The following is an 18,231-nucleotide window of genomic DNA, read 5'->3' as shown; positions in this document are numbered from 1 at the left end:
TATTTAATAGAAAATTTATTTTTTTTTATTTTAAAAAAGACTAAAAGTAAAAACTCAAAAATTAATTTTAAAATTGATTCGTTTGCTTATTTATGTTTTTTATTTTTGTTGAAAATGAAATATATGTACTATAAGAAATTTTAATAATAATTCAAAAATTTTAGAAAACAAGTCATTTTAAGTGTCATACATTTTTTGAAAAATTTTCAATTTATCCTTTTTAATTAAAAAAAAAATTAAATAAATAAATAAAAAATTTGATGAAAATTTTTTTAATGTTTTTTTTAAATCATAAATAAAATAAAACAGAAACATTGAGAGGAAAAAAATATTAAATAAAAAGTTTGTAAAATTTTCCTTCAATGTCTGTTAAAAAAATTAAAAACTCATAAAAATTTGTTTTTCGTGTTAAATAAAAATAAATTTCTCATGAAAAACATCGCTGAGAGTCAAAATACTGAAGCCCTTGGAACAAATTTTTATTAATGAGTTTATCACTTCACCGACCATGACAAACAAATCATGAATGAGTGCCCTTGAGAGTTTTTTTCACCTTGTTCATCACAACATCATCAGACGAGCATAAAAACACTGCCAACTCACTCACCTGTCGTTGGTCGCATCTGTTGACATTTACGCATCAACTTTTACTATTTTTCGTGTGAAAAACAAATAAACGTAATTTCCACGTAATTTTTACCTTTCTAAAAATAAACTTTTCTAGGACAGCCAAGCACTTTGGGTAAACATGACAAACGATTTTCTTCCTTTTTTTACGTAGATAAATTCTCTTCGTCATTCGAGAGCTCTCTCCACGGAATGATTATCAATCCAGTTATTGGTCGTAGGAAGCAGACAATTTCTGCGTGGCGACAAATTATGACAAATTAGATATGATGGAATGGTTTGATTAAATTTTTGTGACCAACTGAGTTAATGTGAGACACACGATCGTTTAATTTTGTACCTAAAGTGTATTTCTGATAAAAGAATATTTAATAAAAAAAACACAAAGAATTAAATTCCTCTCTTCACGGGTTTCGGGAAAAGTGTCACTTTGACGGGTTTGCACAATTCCAACTCGTTTCCCGGTCGTCTGACACTCAAACAAAGCGAAATCTCGACTTGTGATGCTTCCGTCCACACGCCATGCGATAAAAGTACCTGCGTTCTCAGCTTCAATTTATCGTCTGAGGGTTTTCCATTTTCCAAGATGACTTTTTTCAAGTCTCGCAAACGAGGAACTGCCATGTAAGTGTTTTGATCGGGATATTTGATTTTAATTCGCAGATTTTGTACTTGATTCTCTTGTAAATTCTCGATTTCAACGACAAGAGGCAAGGCGGCGATCAATCCTGCCGTCACTTTGAAGACATTTTCTGTGGAATTGGCTTCGACGGGCTCCAGAATGCGAGCGGTGCACATTTTTATGTTGATGTTGATTAGTGGAGTGGCGACGGGAGCAGCTACTTGTACAATAGGCAGGATTTCACGGAATACTCGACCGGGTTTGGGATCTGTGAGGACAGCGAGTTGACTGAGAATAGCTTTTGTGAAGGAATCGGGAGTGAGGTCTGAAAAAGAAGACAAAAAATTATTTAAGAAAATTTTTTTGGACCTTAAGAATTTGTCATTTTCTTAGGATTTAAATAGATTTTTGGCTTAAATTTGAAGCTTCTTAAATTTTAATTAAAACATTAAATCAATATTAGGAGCTAAAAATCTGTTAAAATTAGATATGTTTGATTTTTTCGAAAAAAAAATCGTGTTTAAGTCAAAAACATTTTTTTTTAAATTAAAGTTTTAAGTCAAGTTACTTAGAATAAAAAAAAAATTACAGATTATTTTTCTTTTTTTTAATTCATTATTACATAACATAAAGTTATTTTTCAATAAAAATTTCACCTTAAGTTACAAAAAAAAATGATTTTTTTCTTTAAGTCATGCCTTAAGTCAATTAAGTTAAAAATTGAAAAAGTTTAAAAAATAATATTTTTTTCTAATTTTAAATTAAAAAAATATTTTTCGCCAAAACTTGGTATTTAAGAAAAAACCAGGGTTGTAAAGTTACAACTTAAGTTTTGCTTAAAGATACTTCAATTCAACTTAATTAAGAAAATTAACTTAATTTATTTTTTTTATTTTTAAGACCATTAAATTTAATTATTTCACTTTATGTCGCATGTGGATTTTTACTACTTTTTTGACGTTTTTGAACGTCAATCGTTGGTTTATCACATTAAAATAGTTTTTATTTTAAATAATTATTCTAAATTTTAAAGTCAAAATTTTAATAAAATTTCACAAAACAAAAATTTAAAAAAAAAAAATAAAAAAAATTAGTCACGTGACTAAAAAATTTTTTCATCAAATTTTCGATAGATAATGCGTTTTGAAAAAGTTAACAAAAAAATTTAAATCATTTTAATTAATTAGCTATTTTTATCGTTTTTGAAAAATTTGCCTAAAATTTTCCATTTTTTTTTATTTTTCCCCCTGATTTTTTTTGCAAAATCGGAGGGCGGGGGGCGACATAATGTGAAATAATTAAATTTAATGGCCTAAAAGAAAAAATAATGATTTGGATCAAATTAGTCGAAAATTCAAATTATGTTTAAGTCATTCTCTAACTTAAGCTTTAAAGTCAAAAAAATTTAAGGTTTAAAATTAGGCCATAATTTTTTCTGATTTTTTTGAAATTAAATTTAAAAATAATTCAACTTATCTTAGCTTCTTTTTTCTTAAGTTTCTCTTAAGTTCCATTAAGTCAAATAAATTCAAGAAAAGTAAATTTTTCCAATAAAAATCCCATTTTTATGATTTAAATAATTTTTTAAAAAATTCTTAGCTTAGCTCCCAAGATTTTACGTATTTTTCAAGTCCGAATTTTATTTCATAGAAAATTCACATAAAAAAAATTTTTAATAAAAAAAACTTACATGGATTATCCTCGAGAAAAACGCTCGCATCCGACGCAATATGCAACAAAAGCTGACACGGAGCCAGAGCACTTTGATTTTTATCTTTCACAATGAGCACCAACTGCAACGCACTCGCTCTCAACGAAATCTGTTTAACCAGCAACTGATCATCCAACGTCAAATTCGAAAACAAATTCTGCAACTTCAAACACCTCCGCACGAGTTGATTCAAACATTCCTTACTCGGAGCTCTCGTTTGCGTCTGCGACTGAACACACGACTGCAACTGCTCCGTCAAAAGTTGCGCTCCCAAAAACTCCGCCGTAAAATTCGCCGTTCCCGATAACGAGGGATCAATCGCTGCGAGTCGGGCCAAATTTTCCTGCGCCGCCTGCAAAAGTGCTTGTCTTGCTTTTGGCGCCGAATAAGAAGATTGAATATTGACCAAAAGCGTTTCGAGGAATTGACGAGAACCCGTGGCTCCGGTTAAATTCATCTCGATTGGAGATCCGCCGATCGGGAGACGCGGCACAAAATTGGGCATCGTGTCTCTCAAGTAGGCGTAATGCTTGACGGTGGTGTCTGGGAAGAGGCTTAACATCGGCGGGAGATGCTGGGCTGCGTTAAAAAGCATAATTAAGATACAAATGTACGAGGGATCTTCGACATCGCGTTCGGGACTGTCAAAAAACGGGTGATCTTGCAGCAATTGTGGCGTCAGTGACATACAGAGCTCCGGATGCTTCTGTCCAACTCTTTGTAGACATCCGTAAGCCGATAATTTATCTTGTGGGTACTTGGAAAGAACATCCAACACCTTTTGTACTACCAGGGTCAAGCAATTTTGCGTGGAAACCTTGCAAGCACCCAACATGATGTGCAATCCCTCTCGCACTTCCACGGAATAATCCTCCAAGGAGCTCAAAATTATCTCAACCTGATCTTCTCTCAAAATAATATGCTTCGAAATCGCAGTTAAGCTAAAAATGGCCTTTAATCGCACCGCTTCTATCTCATCGTTGAACATATCGACGAGAAAATCCAACGAAGTAACGGCAAAAGTTGGATTTGTCAGTGCCAATTGACACATGGAGTCTACCGAAGCAGTTCGGACTTCCAAAAATTCATCTTCCAGTCCTTGAACTAAGGCGCCACATGCTCCCGAGGCCATCAACGAGATCGAATCTGCCGCCAGCATCTCTTTCGGGGCATCATCGGCCCATTTTTTGCCCGTTGACCACTCGCCCGACGTAAAATGCTCCAACGAACGTTCATGCAAGCTCTTTTTGCGACGCATGTTACTCATGAGCTTCTTATCTAACGTTTGATGCAAAAATTCCTCGCTTACTTTTGACATCCCGCCAAGCAATTCTGCTGCCTGGGTCCTCACATGCATCGAAAGGTCGCACAACATGATGCAAACTTTGCCAAAAGCGTCGTCAATTAACCGGATTTCTTGATCGGAGTCCTCAATTTTGATCAAATGTTCCGGATGTCGCACGCCAATCTCGAAAATTAGCTGTAACGCCTCTTTCCGAACGCATTCGTAGTCGTCCTTGAGCGCTTCGACGGCCCGTTGGTACAAATTCGGCGTCAAATCGATGCCACGTTGCCCGAGTGCCAGCATGCTACTGAAGGCTTGCGCCCGAACTCGGGCATCTTGCGAATCTGTGTATTTCCCCACTAAATTTAGGTTTTCTTGTTCCGCATCTGGGGGCAAAAATGAACCAAGTAACACCAAAGCGTGCCGTTGGACATTGTGACTTGGCGAAAGTAACTTTTGTTTTGCGAATAAAATCATTTTGGGGATTTGGGAACAACTTGTTCCTAAAGTCTTGCCAAGTCGCATGAGAACTGTCAAGCCTTGCGAAATGACTTTCGCGGAAGTTTCTTGCTTTAAAAGTGACATAATGTCATCGATCAAGGCGTTTCCGTCGTAATTGTTGTCGTGCACGAGATCCACGAGCAGGGAAAGGACCTTGATCCGCACCGTGGACTCCTTGTCTTTGCGGAAAAGTTCGCATAATCGACGAATGGCTTCGGGAAATTCACTTTCGTCGTATTGCGAACCATCTTGGATCTCGGCAAGGATTTCTAGGGTCTTATTACTGTTGGTACTGGCATCCAGTTGATTGATAAAACCCAAAATCGAGGAGAGAGGACCATAACTCTTCTTTGCCATCAGTTTTAAACGCTTCGAAGGACGTCCAAGTGATTCCTAAAACAAAGTTTTTGATGAAAAATTAAAGTTTTTCAAGAAAATTTTTGAAAAATTTACCGGCATGACCTTCATTGGCTCCATAAATGGCCTGTTTGCTACCAAAGCCATTTTAAAAACCTCCTTTTACCCTCTAAAATTAATTATTTTTTGATTTCTTGTGAAATAATTCCGGTTTGTTTACTTTTAGAAACGTCAAAAAATGAGTGACTGGATTTCATGTGGAAATCCAGGTGACTTCTGTCAGAAACATCTGTCAAAGCGTGGTCTAAGTGAAATTCTTGCTTGCTATTTTCGTCATTTTCTGGCCCCAAAGCCCCTGAAACGCGTTTTTAACTGGAGGAAAGTCTTAACGGGTGACGTCACGATGCATCGCACGCCAAAAGCCACACTCAACAATGGCAGATAAGTTCGAAAAACGACCCTGAAAATAATTGCAGTCTCATAGAAGAAGAAAGAAAGAAAAAACTCTGTGTGTGTGTCGTAATAATATTCCGTGAAAAATCGTCTTTGTTTCATTTCGACTTTTGTTTGTTATAATTTTGCATAATTTTTGGCATTTATTTCGTTGGAGACACGAAAAATCGCGAGAAAGATTTTTTTCCTGCATCGCGGAGGTCACAATTTCACCAACACACACACACACACACACAATTTATTTACCAAAGGAATGGCAGACTTTGATGCAATTTACGAGGATGATGTGTCCGACGACGTGCTCGATGACTCGCATTACTCCACGAGACCGGAACCGATCATCATACGCGGTTGCGGAAACTTTACAGTGTAAGTTAACGCCGTCATTCTTAATCGGTCGTGACCTTTATTTTTTTTTTTCTTTGTTTCTGCGTTGCAGCTTTGGTTTAAGTAATCGCTTCAACACAGAATTTCCGTCGACGCTGACGTCCCGAGTCGCGCCAGAGGAGTTCAAGGCGTCCATTAATCGCGTTAACGCAGTCCTGAAGAAAACGCTGCCCGTCAATGCACGCTGGCTGTTTTGCGGATGCGTTTGTTGTTGTTGCACTCTCGGGTGCTCATTGTGGCCTGTAATATGTTTAAGTAAAAAGGTAAATGACTCTCTTAATAAAGTTAATTGAAAAATTTCTCATAAATTTTTTTTTTTGTAGACTCAAAGTACGTTGGATAAGCTGTTAGAATGGGAAAACAGTCATTTGTACCGTAAATTAGGTTTAAACTGGAGACTCACGAAAAAACAATGTGATTCAAGTTCAATGATGGAATACGTCATTTCAATAGAGTTTTTACCAAAAACGCCAATTTATCGTCCAGATTAAATTTTTCTTTTCGGTTTTTTTTAAGTTACGAATGAGATCGCATGGCATGAACGAAGGTGAAAGAAAAAAAATATTTTAAAAATTTGGAATAAATTCAGGTTGAATGATGTTGGACTGATCCAAATTTACCACAAAAAAAAAACGGAAACTGCACATAATGTAGATACAAAAAAAAAATAAATATATTTTGAATTATCACTGCTAATATGATAGAAACAACGTGAGAAAAAATATTTTTCAAAAAATGTTCTTAATTTTTTTTTAATAATTAATTTTTTTGAGCAAAAGGAAGCCAACTTTAAGTTTATTTAGTATCTAATGAAGTTATAAAACAAAAATTAATTCTAGAATAAATTCTAGCTAGGAGATCGTTTCTTATGATAATTTATTCTGTAATGAAGCAACAAATAATACAAATCGGTGTAAACAAGTGAATTTTTTTATTATTATTTTTTTTAATTCTTAGGATTAATTTGATGTATGTTTTAGTGAATAATGATTAATAATATTGATTGAACCTCCTTTAACAAAATAAATAGTTACATTGATCGTAACCGAAACAAAATAAAATGTATTTGAAATTGGAGTTTTACTTACTTTTTTCAGGATTTTGAGTCGATTTAAATTTATATCAAACTTTATTTCTTGTCTAATTTTTAAAGTAAAAAAAAAATAATTGAACAAATAGTATTTTTAGGTAACTTTATTTTTTTTTTAATTTTTCATGATTTTATTTTTTTAAATTAAAAAAAAAATTAAAAAAAATTATTTCCCCATTTTTTTTTTATTTAAGAAAACAAGATAATGACAAAAATTTGAAATATTAATTTTTTTTTGGCTATTTTACATTTTGTAATTTAAAATTGATTTCAAAAATTTTAAAAATGATAAAATTTAAAATTAAAAGTTTTTTTTCATTAATTTGAATTTTAAATTTGATTTGTTAAATCAGTTTCAAATTAAAAAATCTCAAAAAAAACAAGATTGAAAAAAACAAAATTTTGATTATTTTTCAAAAAACATTTCAAATTAAATTTAATGAATGAAAAATGATAAAATTTATTTCTAAAAAAATTTCATTATTTTTTTTTTATTAATTTCAAAATATCAAAACTAAAAAAAAAATACTTGCCGCCAAAAATTCTGAAACTCATTTTTCTGAAAAAAACTGAGGGACGAAAAAAAATGGAGTAAATTTGATTTGAAAATTCGGTAAAAAAAACAAGTTCTTTTTTTATATAAAGATATATTTTTATTTTCTTTTTATTTAAAATTCTTTTTTTTTAATTAAATTTATTTCTAATCACTAAAACTGCCTTCGATACAAATAAAAATATTTTTTTTTATAATGCTGCTTGATTGAAATGTATCAATAATTAATTATTTAAATGGAAATGCACTTTCTCTTACTTCTCTTAAAAAGTCTCCTTATAAATATAAAACAAAGTTCTTTTGAAGAACTTGACCCTCGTTCCCTCTTTTTGTCCCCTGTTTTTAACTACAATTTAAATATATTTTTTGTATTATTTTTTTTGTGTAATATTATTGAATATAAAATATTTTTTTAGTTTGTTATATTTTTTAAATATATAAAAAGTTATGTTGTTGAGAGTTGTTAAAAAAAAAGTAAATTTGTTCTGATAGAAATTGTTGGTCCATTCGGTTGATTTCTAATTCAACTAACTTTTTCCTACATGTACTTGACTATCTTGGCGTTAAATTTATTTTTTTAACTTCAAATCTTGCATTTGAGTTGCACTTTTGAGGACATGAAGCCATCTAAAAAAAGATATTTTTTATTAAATTTCGTTTGATTTTTCTAAATTAAAATTTTTACCTATTGTACGTCGTTTCACTTTCGGTTCTGAAGAAATATGTGTGATTTTTAAATGATAATTTGAAGACAAATTCTTTCTGGACTGCGTCTTGGACTCCGGGGGGACCGACGGAGTATCTAAAATGGAAGTTTTTTTTATTAAAAATACTTTTGGGACATAAAATAATAAAAAGTTCTTACCCCAATAACGGTAGACTAGCTAATGCGGACTCGTCTTGATAATTTTTATAAAAGTACAAACAGAATGAGGTCAATACGACCCATAATTTCTGCCATCCACTACTGTTTTTGAATTTCCTGAGCAAGTATCCTGAGATTTGATTCTGTGAAAATTTTAAAAAATTATTATTTTAATTAAATTTTCGTCAAAAAAAATTAAATTGTCAAAAAAATAAAAAAAAATGTTCTCTAAAAAATATTAATTTAAATTATAAAATATTTAAATTAAAAATTTTAATATTTAAAATATTTTTAATATTTAAATTATTTATTTTTTTTAATTAGAATTTTAAAATTTTTTTATAAATTTAATTTTTTTTTCCAAAAAATTTATCAAATATTTTTAATATTTAAATTATTTATTTTTTTTAATTAGAATTATAGAAATACATATTTTAATTTTTTTAAATAAATTTTTTTTTTCCATAAAAAAATATTTTTTTATCAGCAAAATTACCTCTGACGCCCTTAGATGGTCTTCTAAGCTGACAGTTACTCCGCGATGCCAGCAAACATGCAAAGCTGTATTATTACGCGGCGACTGGGCACGAGTGTTTGTGTTGTTTCCATTGTGGGGCATCAAGCCGTACGTGTCTAAGCCTTCTTCTGATGAGCCTGAAAACAAAAATTTATTAAAAAATACTTTTTCCAATTAAATTTTATATTAAAACTCACTGCAATTCTTTATCGAACCTATCGTGAGATTCGTTTGCGGCTTATGTTTGATATTAGCTGCCACTTTTTGCAATTCATCGAGCCACAAAAGCTTTTCCGCCGTCGTTCCGGCACTCACAGTAATCGATCGTTGTCCGCCAAAGATAATAAATGCATTATGTTCCGAGTTTTCCGTCAGTAGCGATCGCAACGGCACATGTCCTAATACTTTGAACGTCTGTGTCACGGGCGACTTGCTCGCATACAGCAAAATATCCGTGAAAAGGAAAAACATTCGTTGTTGCAAGCCGCGTTTGGAATGTTTCAGCAAGCAACCTTGACGTACAAGTCGTCTATCGGACTGGATGAGCGTGTCAAAGCCATTCAAATCGCGCTGAATCTCGCAAAGCAACACGTAATTCTCGGATTCGGCAATTAATTTGCGAACCACGTCTGTCGTTCGCGACAACATCACCAACGTGCCTTGACAATCCGTGCGATCAAAGTGATTTTCGTCGTAATATTCCAGCAAAAGCTCCAAAATCTTCTGATAATGCAAGAGACGATAGAGTGGCTTCAGGATCAAGTACAGAATTGGCAAGTAGCAAGTTTTTTGCTGCTCGAATTCGCGATAAATTGACTGGAAACGCTCGTCATTCTCGTACAAGTCGTTTAGTCGTTGCAAAATTTCCATGTGAGCCTCGATGTATTCCTCGTAGACTGGAAGGACGACCATATTTTTGAGCATGACGTCACCAATGCGATGAGCCTCGTGCGATCCGCGACCTTCCCACAGCAGGATACGATGCTCCAGGTCGCGCAAAAATACGCTGTGATGCTGAATCATCAAGTCAAAGTGCTGGAAAAGCGGTTGAAGATTCTCAATGTCTTCGGGACAAAGTTCCTCACGGAACCACTAAAAAGAAAAAGTTGATACAAACACTTTCGAACAAAAAAACTATCAAAAACTCACATTATTTATAATATCAAGATCCTTTTTGTAGGTTCGTTCAGTCATTAAAATTTCTTTCGCCCAGAAATATGACTTGTCAGTTGGCCATTTCTAAAAAAAAAATCCAATTTAAATATATATTTTTTTTTTTTGAAGCAGAAAAAAATCGAACCTTTTTCCGTGCCGTATCCATGCCATCTTGCGATCCAAGCGTTCCATTCGACGTGAGCGAGTGATTGTTATTGTTCACGATATTTTCTTGATTATTTCTGGCATTTCTCTCTGCCTGATTCACGTCATACGTGCCATTTTCACGTGATAAAGTACTGCCGCCACTAGATCCCAACGAGCCAGAAAGCTCATACCGATTCGGAGATTGAACCCATTCACTTCGACGATCCAGGGAGACGTTGCCGTTGATGCCATTGTACTCGTCTACAAATAAATTAAATTTTTTCATTAATTTTTTTACTCTTTTAAGTTTTTTTTTCTAATAATAAACATCAAAAAACATCAAGTTCTATATAAAAAATCAAAGGTTTCTTAAAAGTAATAAATTTTCCATGCTTGATTATGATAATTACTGTTTAAAATATATCTTAAAAATATTTTTTTAACTTATATAATGGAATCATGCCTTATTATTCGCTATTAAGAAAAATTTAATCTTCACGGGTTTCATAGATATGGAGGTTTATTTGAAACAAATTTCAATTTTCATATAAAAATCGCCATTTTTGACCATTTTTTTACAAAACCCTTAAATTATAATTGTAACATAATAATATCATTTATCAAAACTATAACATATGAATTTAAAATAAATAACATTTATATATTTTAACTTTAAATAAATAAAACTTACTATTTATTATTACCCTAAATAAATTTTATAATGTAAATATGTGTTTAAATATTAAATACAACAATTTTTTATTTAAATAATTTTAGTAATATCTTTATTTATTTATTTTTATTGTTTTATAGTACTTTAAATTATATTATTTTATATTTTTTAAAGATTTTGTAACCTAACATTATTTTTATCGCCATTATTCATGTTTAATAACATTCCGATACAGATTTCAATAATTATAACATCCTCCTAAAACGAGACTCTTTTTGATTTTAATAAGAATAATAATTCAGCTCGTTCCTTTTTTTTAGTTTTTTTTACCAATCTGTAACTTTTTTGGAACAAGCGTTATAAATTTTAATAAATTCTACGATATATTATGATTATATAGCTACAGCACTATATTCTAATATTTTTTTTTATAAAGTTCTCGTTATTTCTTTTCTCGTTTTTCTTTCTTTTTCTATTTTATTTTGTTTCAACTTTTTTTTCAGAAAACATTGTAACATCTCCTATCTATCTACATTCAATACTTTTTTATCCTGGAATTTTTAAACAATGCATTTTTTTCTGGAAAACAAACAACCATAGTAATAATGAACAGTTTTTATTGTCAATAAACCTTTTATAATATTTTTTTTTTGTAACAAACAAAAAAATATGAATTTCAACCTTTTATCAACATTTATAATGAACATTTTCCAAAAACATACATTTACCAACATCAATCTGCTGCCCTTTTTTTATTATTAATATATTATATATTTTTTTTTTGTTTTATTATTTTGACAAAATTTTCTATATAATATTGTTTTTCTTTTTTTTAATAAATATATATGTATGTTTATAGATAATATGACGCTATTTTTTAAAATTTTAAATTCATTTAATAATAATATAATAAATAATTAAAATACACAACACCTTCTTATACTTGAGATAGTACGTTTATACGTATTGTATTTATTATTTATTACAATATTTTGGCCACTGAACATATTTGGGACTTAAAAGGGATAATTGGCACATTTGTTTTTGGCAGAAAATGGGTTTAAAAAATGAAGTTGTCACGCTAAAACATAAATTTATTTTTAATTAAAACTCATACCACGATTTTTTCTATTCCTTTTTAATATTTCGGTACATACTGCACTAACTATATGTAAGTGTAACACTACATTCATTAATATAATTTCTTCTTTTTTTTATAGAGAGTATAGTTTTATAGGTGATTTGTCCTGCATTTAAACGCATTTCTTGTTTGAATTAGTTTTTTCATAAGAATTTTGTGGAAATATCCTCCAAAATTTAATGATATATGTTATTGAGGGTTAAGAGATATTTTTCTATAGATAATTTAACACTAATTCATCTAAGTAACATTTTGATAATTAAACAAAATTTAATTAACAAAAAATAAAATTGCGTGACAACGAATTTTTTGGTGACCCACAAGTTTTGATTGGCTAATGTTCTGATTATTTTACTCTAATTAATTTTAGTGCTTTGAATAGCGTTGCTTTTATCTCAAATGCATTATCTGGTATCCGGATTAATAATTTTATTTATAAGTTTATTGATTTCGTAACTTTGCTTCGTATGTATATTTTTAAATATATTTAACATTAATAATAATAATATTTTTTTTAATAACTGTTTGTCTTTTTATAAGAATAAAAATTTATAAATGTAGTAAATATTTGTTTAAAAATTTTGGCATCTCGTGCGATATTTTTGCAAAATATTTTTTTTTATTATGGTGATGATGTGAATAACAGCAATAAATTTTTCGAAGTATTAAACATTGTTAAAATTTGTATACAACCACATGATTATTTTTAATTAGACTAGAATTTGATGATGAATTTTGGTTAAGAATAAATATATAAACTTTGATGTGGTGATAAAATTGATAAATATACTTGAAAAGAATTCAAATGTTTTCTTAATAATTTCTAATACTTTTTGGATTATTCTTATTATGTTTATTTTATATGTTTTTCTAAAATTCTTCTAATTTCTTTTTTGTTATAATACTCTTATGGTTTATTTTTTATTATAAAATGTAATAATTCAGATCATTCATAAAATATTTCATTGTAGATGAACGATTGTTTCAGTAGATTTTTTTTATTTATTGGTTTGGTGTTAACAAGTTACGATGCATGCGACGTTGTACAGTAGTTATTGTTGTCACAAAGAATTTAATGACGAGGTTCACTGGAGTCCTCCTCTTCCTCTTCTTCCTGTATGAAGATCGGAGGAGGCAGTGAACGTAAATCGAAGCCAACTCCCTTGTCCGAATCGGAGCGTTGTGCCTCATCGAGCGCCATTGGATATGAGCATCCACCGGCCGCCTCATTTTCATAATCAGACAAGAAATCGGGATACGGAATTTCGATATTCCGTTTGTAGCCAGTTGTTGTGGCTCCAGTGAAACCAGCTTTAAAGCTATCTTCACTCGAATAATTCATGTCGTCAGACAAACCGGCTTTTGTCTCAGTACCGCTGCCACTTTCGGGCGTGTATTGCGTACGATTTTTCTTGCGAGCTGGCTTCGCTGGAGGCTCTGGCGGAGAGATTTCTTGTCTGTACATGGAAGTTGTGTGGTGGCCGAGACGATCATATCGCGGAAAGCCCATTTCATCGACATTCTCAGACATATCGAGACCCTCAAACTTGGAGGAATACGAAGCACCCGGATACACACCACCATGATCATCGACAACACGATATGTCGGATCATCCTCATCATATTCCTCAACATACTCATCACCTTCTTCAAAGTCTGGATAGCGATCCGAGCTACCGGAATCCATTTCGGGCAAATATGCATCCGAGCACTCGGAACTCTCTTGTTTTTCCATCGTGGTGCGATCGATACGGATTCGCTTGATGGGAATTTGTCGCTTACGTCTTGGTTGTCGGAATTTCGGGTCTTGTTGTCGAACAAGATCCATTGAACTGTCCGTGTCGTTGCCACTTGGAGGACTCTTTGCAACGGTTCGTGGACCAGAAGTCTTTCGCGGTGGCTTTGTCAGTACCTGAATTGGTGGCGATTCGGAACTCAAGCTACTCGAGTAGTAAGGAGAGCATTTGACGAGTTTCTCGGGACGTGTGGGCATCGGAGATGCATTTGGGTCAGTGCTTTCACTTGTTTGACTCGAACTACCACCAGTTACTTCGTCAATTTTTTTCAAGTCTTTTACCGTCAAATTTTCGTGGAATGATTGTGTGTGACGCAATTTGGTCGCGTTTTTGTACTCGCGAATTTGTGATTTCGAGAGTGTTTTGTCGTCATAGCTGTGATGCTTAGACAAAGAAGGCGATTGATCGAAAGGACTTGGAGTTTTTGGCAAAGGTTTATTCATGTCGAAAACAGCTTCGCGGGGCAGTGACTTATTAGGTGGTGCTGGTGCAATAATTGTGGACGAAAAGTCTTGACTTTGGTAGCGTTCTGATAGCTTTTCATCTTGTCCGTATAATTTTGGAGTAAACCTGTTTATTTCCGACCCGTTTTCGCTGACGCTTTTTTGTAACATTTCCGCCGGACGACGTTTAACTTCGTCTCCTGGCTTGACATTTGGTCTTGGTTTTACTGGAGGCTTCTCACTCGGAGAATCTAATTTCATGGGGACTTTTATTGGACGATCAAAGGATCTCGCACTACTTTGCGAACCATTTTTGCTACTTGCATCATCTTCCGGTGGTGTATTTTGTCGTAATTTTGGTCTGACATGCACGCCAGGCAATTTTGATTTTTCATCTGTTGGACTTTGCTTTTTGATGATTTTTGGTTGTCTCAGTGGCATGTAATCAATTGAAGAGCTACCTTTATCGATTTTGTAGTCAGTGTGATGTGGGATTTCAACTTCAGCAACAAGCGTATGACTACTACTGGTTGACCATTCAGTGATACTTTGCGCTATTTCCGTAAGAGTCAAAGTTGTGTCGTCACTTCGAGTTCCAGAGGAGAACTTTTCAGTATCGGAATTGGAGAATGCCTCATATTTATGACCATCTGAAACATTTTCTAACGAGAATCGATGCTTACTACCAGATAAACTTGCACTCTTATCATTTAAACTCTCGGTTGATTTGTTAACTGAGCTTCGAGCTCCAGTCGAATGATTAGAAACGGCAGATAAACTATCAGATCCTGATAGATTCGCATATTGCCGAACAGTATTCGTACCTGTTGACCATTCGGAAATACTGAGACCAATGGATGTGTCTTCTGAATGTGAGCTATGGGTACATTTTTGCTGAGGGCGACCCATTTTTACAGTTCCATCTAAATCAGTGCCAATGGAACTTGTTTCTTCTTCAGAATGGCTACTATGACTGCAGCGTTTACAGGAACCGCTACTTAAACGACGAGGATCTAAATTAGTACGCACGGTATCTTCCAACATCGTTCCCGATGAAGCTGATAAAATATCATCTAACGATCCATCGGATGTGTTGGAATATTTTCTAACAAACTCCGATGGTTGACCATCTGTGGGAGAAATTTCAATCTTAACACCTGACACGAATACATCGTCGTTCAAGTAGAATTCATCATCGACATCGGGACTTAAAGTGGATGGAGATTTTGTTGGCTGTGTTATGATAACTTTATCAGGACTATCCTTGCTCGAAGATTGACTTGAAGCAGATTTGCCACTTGAACATGTCTCGAATGTTGATTTGAAGCAAGAAACATTGGCAAGTGTCGTACTGAAGCATGTTGATGGTTCAAACTGTTCTTGCGTTTTGACTTCGCTCATGTAGTAGGAAGTTTCCTCATATGGCAAAATAACAGAGTTAGAAGGACTTGCGCTCGTTTTAGAAGAATTTCCGGATTTGTCATAGTCTTTTAATGGCGGATCTGGAGCAATATCAGCGACTTCAGCGTAATCGGGATCCGAAGAGCTGTTGGACTTGTCAAGACTTGGATCAGTGTACGAATCGATCATTACATTTGTTGGCAATTCCACTTGATTCAGATAAAACATTTCAACATTTTCCATAATGGGTGTTTCCATGGCACTCGATGGTGGTGAGGGCCAATCTTGTGAGTCTTGAGATCGTATGGATGTGCTTGTTTTCCAACAGAAAGTCTTTGGAATTGGCTTATTTCCTGGCATCGGTGGCAAAGCTACTCCTTCGGGAGTTTGATCAAATGGAATATCAGGTAGAGGCCAGTCTTCGTTTGAGTCTTGACTTCCAGCATTTGACATTGCATTCAACTTTGGCTTTTCCGTTTTATTACTTTCTGTGTCATCAAGCTTGGCAACGGTGAATTGTCGTGCATTGCCATTTTTCACAAGTCCTTTCATGTATAACTCGGAAAGTTTTTCAGCTGTTGCTGGGTCACACGGAATATCCGGCATTTCTGCAGATGTTCGTCTATCCGCATCAGAAACGTAAGCTGCATTAGAAGTACTATGAAAGTCTGAACTAACACTTGCTTGATGCTCACTTGAAATTGCGGATTCATCATGTTGACTCATATCTTCAAGAATGCTGTTATCTTCAGATTTTTCACTGTTTGTACTTCTCTCAGATATGCGAGACAACGTTCGACCAACAGCAAAAGCTGTTCCATAACCTAACATATCGGTAGGTGGTAAGCCAAGTCCGAGAGAAGTCGTATTGATTTCCGTGCATGAGAAATTTGACGAAAACTCATTTGCATCATCGACCATATCGGAATCACTTCCTTTTTGCTCTTCGGATGAAGATGCACGTTTGCCACGTGTTTCTTCTTCCGAAGCTTCTGTTAAATCAAAGTGTTCGTAAGTTGCTTGTGGAATCCAAGCATCCTCAATACTCGAGCTTGTGGAGCTCTCAATTGGATACGGCTTCCAGGTTGAACTTTTGCCACGTTGATGAATAAGTTCATTTCGTTTACGACTTGATGAACTACTTTCTGTTTCAAAAGATCCCTTGGAACTTTTTGATTCAACACTCGATTTCGATTCTAATGATGCACGATCACCACTTCCTCCGCCAGTTGTTGCACTTAAGTATTTCTTTTGAGGAACAGTAACTTCAGGCTCATCTTTCTTAGGCAACGAACCATTTTTACCATTTCTTGGGGGCTTTGGAATCGGTGCTTTCTTTTTGGTATCCGATTCAGAGCTACTTCCTTCGCTTCGTTCTCTCTGCAAAATTTTCTCAATTCTAGCTTCAATGGCTTCTTGTCCATCATTATCGAGCTCAGAACCAGATCCTAAGTCAAGCGTATATTGCTTCGAAAGTGTTGGAGATTTTTTCGGTGTAGTTGGTGTCATGACTTCCTCCGTTTCTTCCATCTTTAGCATAGCTTCACGCAACTGAATACATTTCATTTGTTCTTTTGGATCAATATCAGTTGAAATTCCGAATGGACGTGAAATCGAACAACTCAAGCTTGATTCATCGTCAACAGATTTTTCTTTTTCGGCTCTAACCGGACTCGTATCTTTCTCAATACTAGATTGCGTGTCAGAACTACGCGAGTGTTCAATGTTTAAACGTAAATGTTGTCCACGACGACGAGCTCTGATATTTTCTTCAGGTTTTTTCTTCGGAATATCTGGCAATTCTGGTAATGGCATTTGCTCAGTTGTTGGGCTAAAGTCCGGAGGAGTTACAATAATATTCATATCACCATTGTCTTTCGAGTCTCTATCCAAGTGGCGTAAGTTTTTTGTATCCTCAAATGTGCTCTGAGTTTCAATTCCTCTTACGTGATGTGGTTTTCCATCACTACTGCCATCTGTTCCAACAAAACTCTCACTTTCGACTGTTACCCACGAAGTAGAATCACTACGACTTCGTTCAAAACTTAAATTTCCTGGTTTCTGCACAATATGTTCTGTTTCTTCATCATCTTCCTCTTCAGAAGGCTCTTCACATTCAATTGTAGGAACGCGATGAGGAAATTGCATTGGCTTTATTTCACTAACAGATGTTAGAGAACTTTCACTTACGTCTTTTGTGACAGTTGTTGAGTTATCTCCGTAGTCTTCGGATGGAAACGATTGGCGTTTCAACAAATCCAAGTTTCGTCGTTCAGAAATGATTGCTTGCATATCAACTTCTCCCGTATTTTCATCGACTTGAGTTTTTGCACGTCTATCTACTGTAACTGGAGGCTTTTTAGCAGGCACTCTGCTATCCAAGCTGCCGACTTTATAAACTGTTTTCTCCTCAGATGACCTACTTTCAGAATCAGTTGATTGACGTTCCTTCTTAGTTGATGTTGGCGTTGGTTGATATGGGATGTCGTCGATTTCTTCCTCATGCT

The 18,231-nt window shown here is 33.9% G+C and overlaps 4 protein-coding genes across 5 annotated transcripts in view; 1 reads left to right on the top strand and 3 right to left on the bottom strand.

Moving 5' to 3' along the window:
• Positions 1-967: 967 nt before the first annotated feature.
• LOC134827036 (integrator complex subunit 4) lies at positions 968-5,325 on the bottom strand. 2 transcript variants are annotated; one of them, XM_063839566.1, is made up of 3 exons: positions 5,200-5,325; positions 2,940-5,139; positions 968-1,574 (listed from the first exon to the last, which is right to left on the bottom strand). In XM_063839566.1, the coding sequence occupies exons 1-3, from the start codon at positions 5,248-5,250 to the stop codon at positions 1,018-1,020; spliced, it is 2,808 nt and encodes a 935-aa protein (XP_063695636.1). In that variant the 5' UTR covers positions 5,251-5,325; the 3' UTR covers positions 968-1,017. The 2 variants fall into 2 exon arrangements, with proteins under 2 accessions (XP_063695636.1, XP_063695637.1); XM_063839567.1 differs by having other exon boundaries at positions 5,209-5,289.
• A 64-nt stretch (positions 5,326-5,389) lies between these two features.
• On the top strand, positions 5,390-6,975 carry LOC134835181 (cysteine-rich hydrophobic domain-containing protein 2). The gene is made up of 3 exons (XM_063850055.1): positions 5,390-5,925; positions 5,996-6,206; positions 6,267-6,975. The coding sequence occupies exons 1-3, from the start codon at positions 5,810-5,812 to the stop codon at positions 6,432-6,434; spliced, it is 495 nt and encodes a 164-aa protein (XP_063706125.1). The 5' UTR covers positions 5,390-5,809; the 3' UTR covers positions 6,435-6,975.
• A 1,180-nt stretch (positions 6,976-8,155) lies between these two features.
• LOC134837545 (FERM, ARHGEF and pleckstrin domain-containing protein 2-like) lies at positions 8,156-11,149 on the bottom strand. The gene is made up of 8 exons (XM_063852927.1): positions 11,128-11,149; positions 10,269-10,531; positions 10,118-10,207; positions 9,166-10,060; positions 8,948-9,105; positions 8,452-8,594; positions 8,272-8,388; positions 8,156-8,213 (listed from the first exon to the last, which is right to left on the bottom strand). Exons 1-8 carry the CDS (start codon positions 11,147-11,149, stop codon positions 8,156-8,158), a joined length of 1,746 nt encoding a protein of 581 aa, XP_063708997.1.
• Positions 11,150-13,054: 1,905 nt separating this feature from the next.
• LOC134827461 (uncharacterized) overlaps positions 13,055-18,231 on the bottom strand; it is a 49,289-nt gene continuing 44,112 nt past the window's right edge. The window contains exons 11-12 of the mRNA XM_063840098.1: positions 18,125-18,172; positions 13,055-18,079 (exon numbers count right to left, since the gene is read on the bottom strand). Coding sequence (XP_063696168.1) covers positions 13,157-18,079; positions 18,125-18,172 — 4,971 coding nt within the window. The 3' untranslated portion in view covers positions 13,055-13,156. The remainder of the gene's footprint in view (positions 18,080-18,124; positions 18,173-18,231) is intronic.

This window comes from Culicoides brevitarsis, chromosome 1, assembly GCF_036172545.1.
Source record: "Culicoides brevitarsis isolate CSIRO-B50_1 chromosome 1, AGI_CSIRO_Cbre_v1, whole genome shotgun sequence".
NCBI lineage: Eukaryota > Metazoa > Arthropoda > Insecta > Diptera > Ceratopogonidae > Culicoides > Culicoides brevitarsis.
This window is presented reverse-complemented; position numbering and strand designations above follow the sequence as displayed.

Excerpts from the sequence above, each read along its gene's own strand:
- LOC134837545 (XM_063852927.1), bottom strand. The coding sequence starts at position 11,149 with ATGGCGATAAAAATAATGTTAG. Across the intron at positions 10,532-11,127 it reads GGCGATAAAAATAATGTTAG|ACGAGTACAATGGCATCAAC; the intron begins GTTACAAAATCT and ends ATTTATTTGTAG. Across the intron at positions 10,061-10,117 it reads ATCTTGATATTATAAATAAT|TGGTTCCGTGAGGAACTTTG; the intron begins GTGAGTTTTTGA and ends TTTTCTTTTTAG.
- LOC134835181 (XM_063850055.1), top strand. The coding sequence starts at position 5,810 with ATGGCAGACTTTGATGCAATTTACGAGGATGATGTGTCCGACGACGTG. Across the intron at positions 5,926-5,995 it reads GGTTGCGGAAACTTTACAGT|CTTTGGTTTAAGTAATCGCT; the intron begins GTAAGTTAACGC and ends TCTGCGTTGCAG. Across the intron at positions 6,207-6,266 it reads TAATATGTTTAAGTAAAAAG|ACTCAAAGTACGTTGGATAA; the intron begins GTAAATGACTCT and ends TTTTTTTTGTAG.
- LOC134827036 (XM_063839566.1), bottom strand. The coding sequence starts at position 5,250 with ATGGCTTTGGTAGCAAACAGGCCATTTATGGAGCCAATGAAGGTCATG. Across the intron at positions 5,140-5,199 it reads AGCCAATGAAGGTCATGCCG|GAATCACTTGGACGTCCTTC; the intron begins GTAAATTTTTCA and ends ACTTTGTTTTAG. Across the intron at positions 1,575-2,939 it reads TTTTCTCGAGGATAATCCAT|ACCTCACTCCCGATTCCTTC; the intron begins GTAAGTTTTTTT and ends CTTCTTTTTCAG.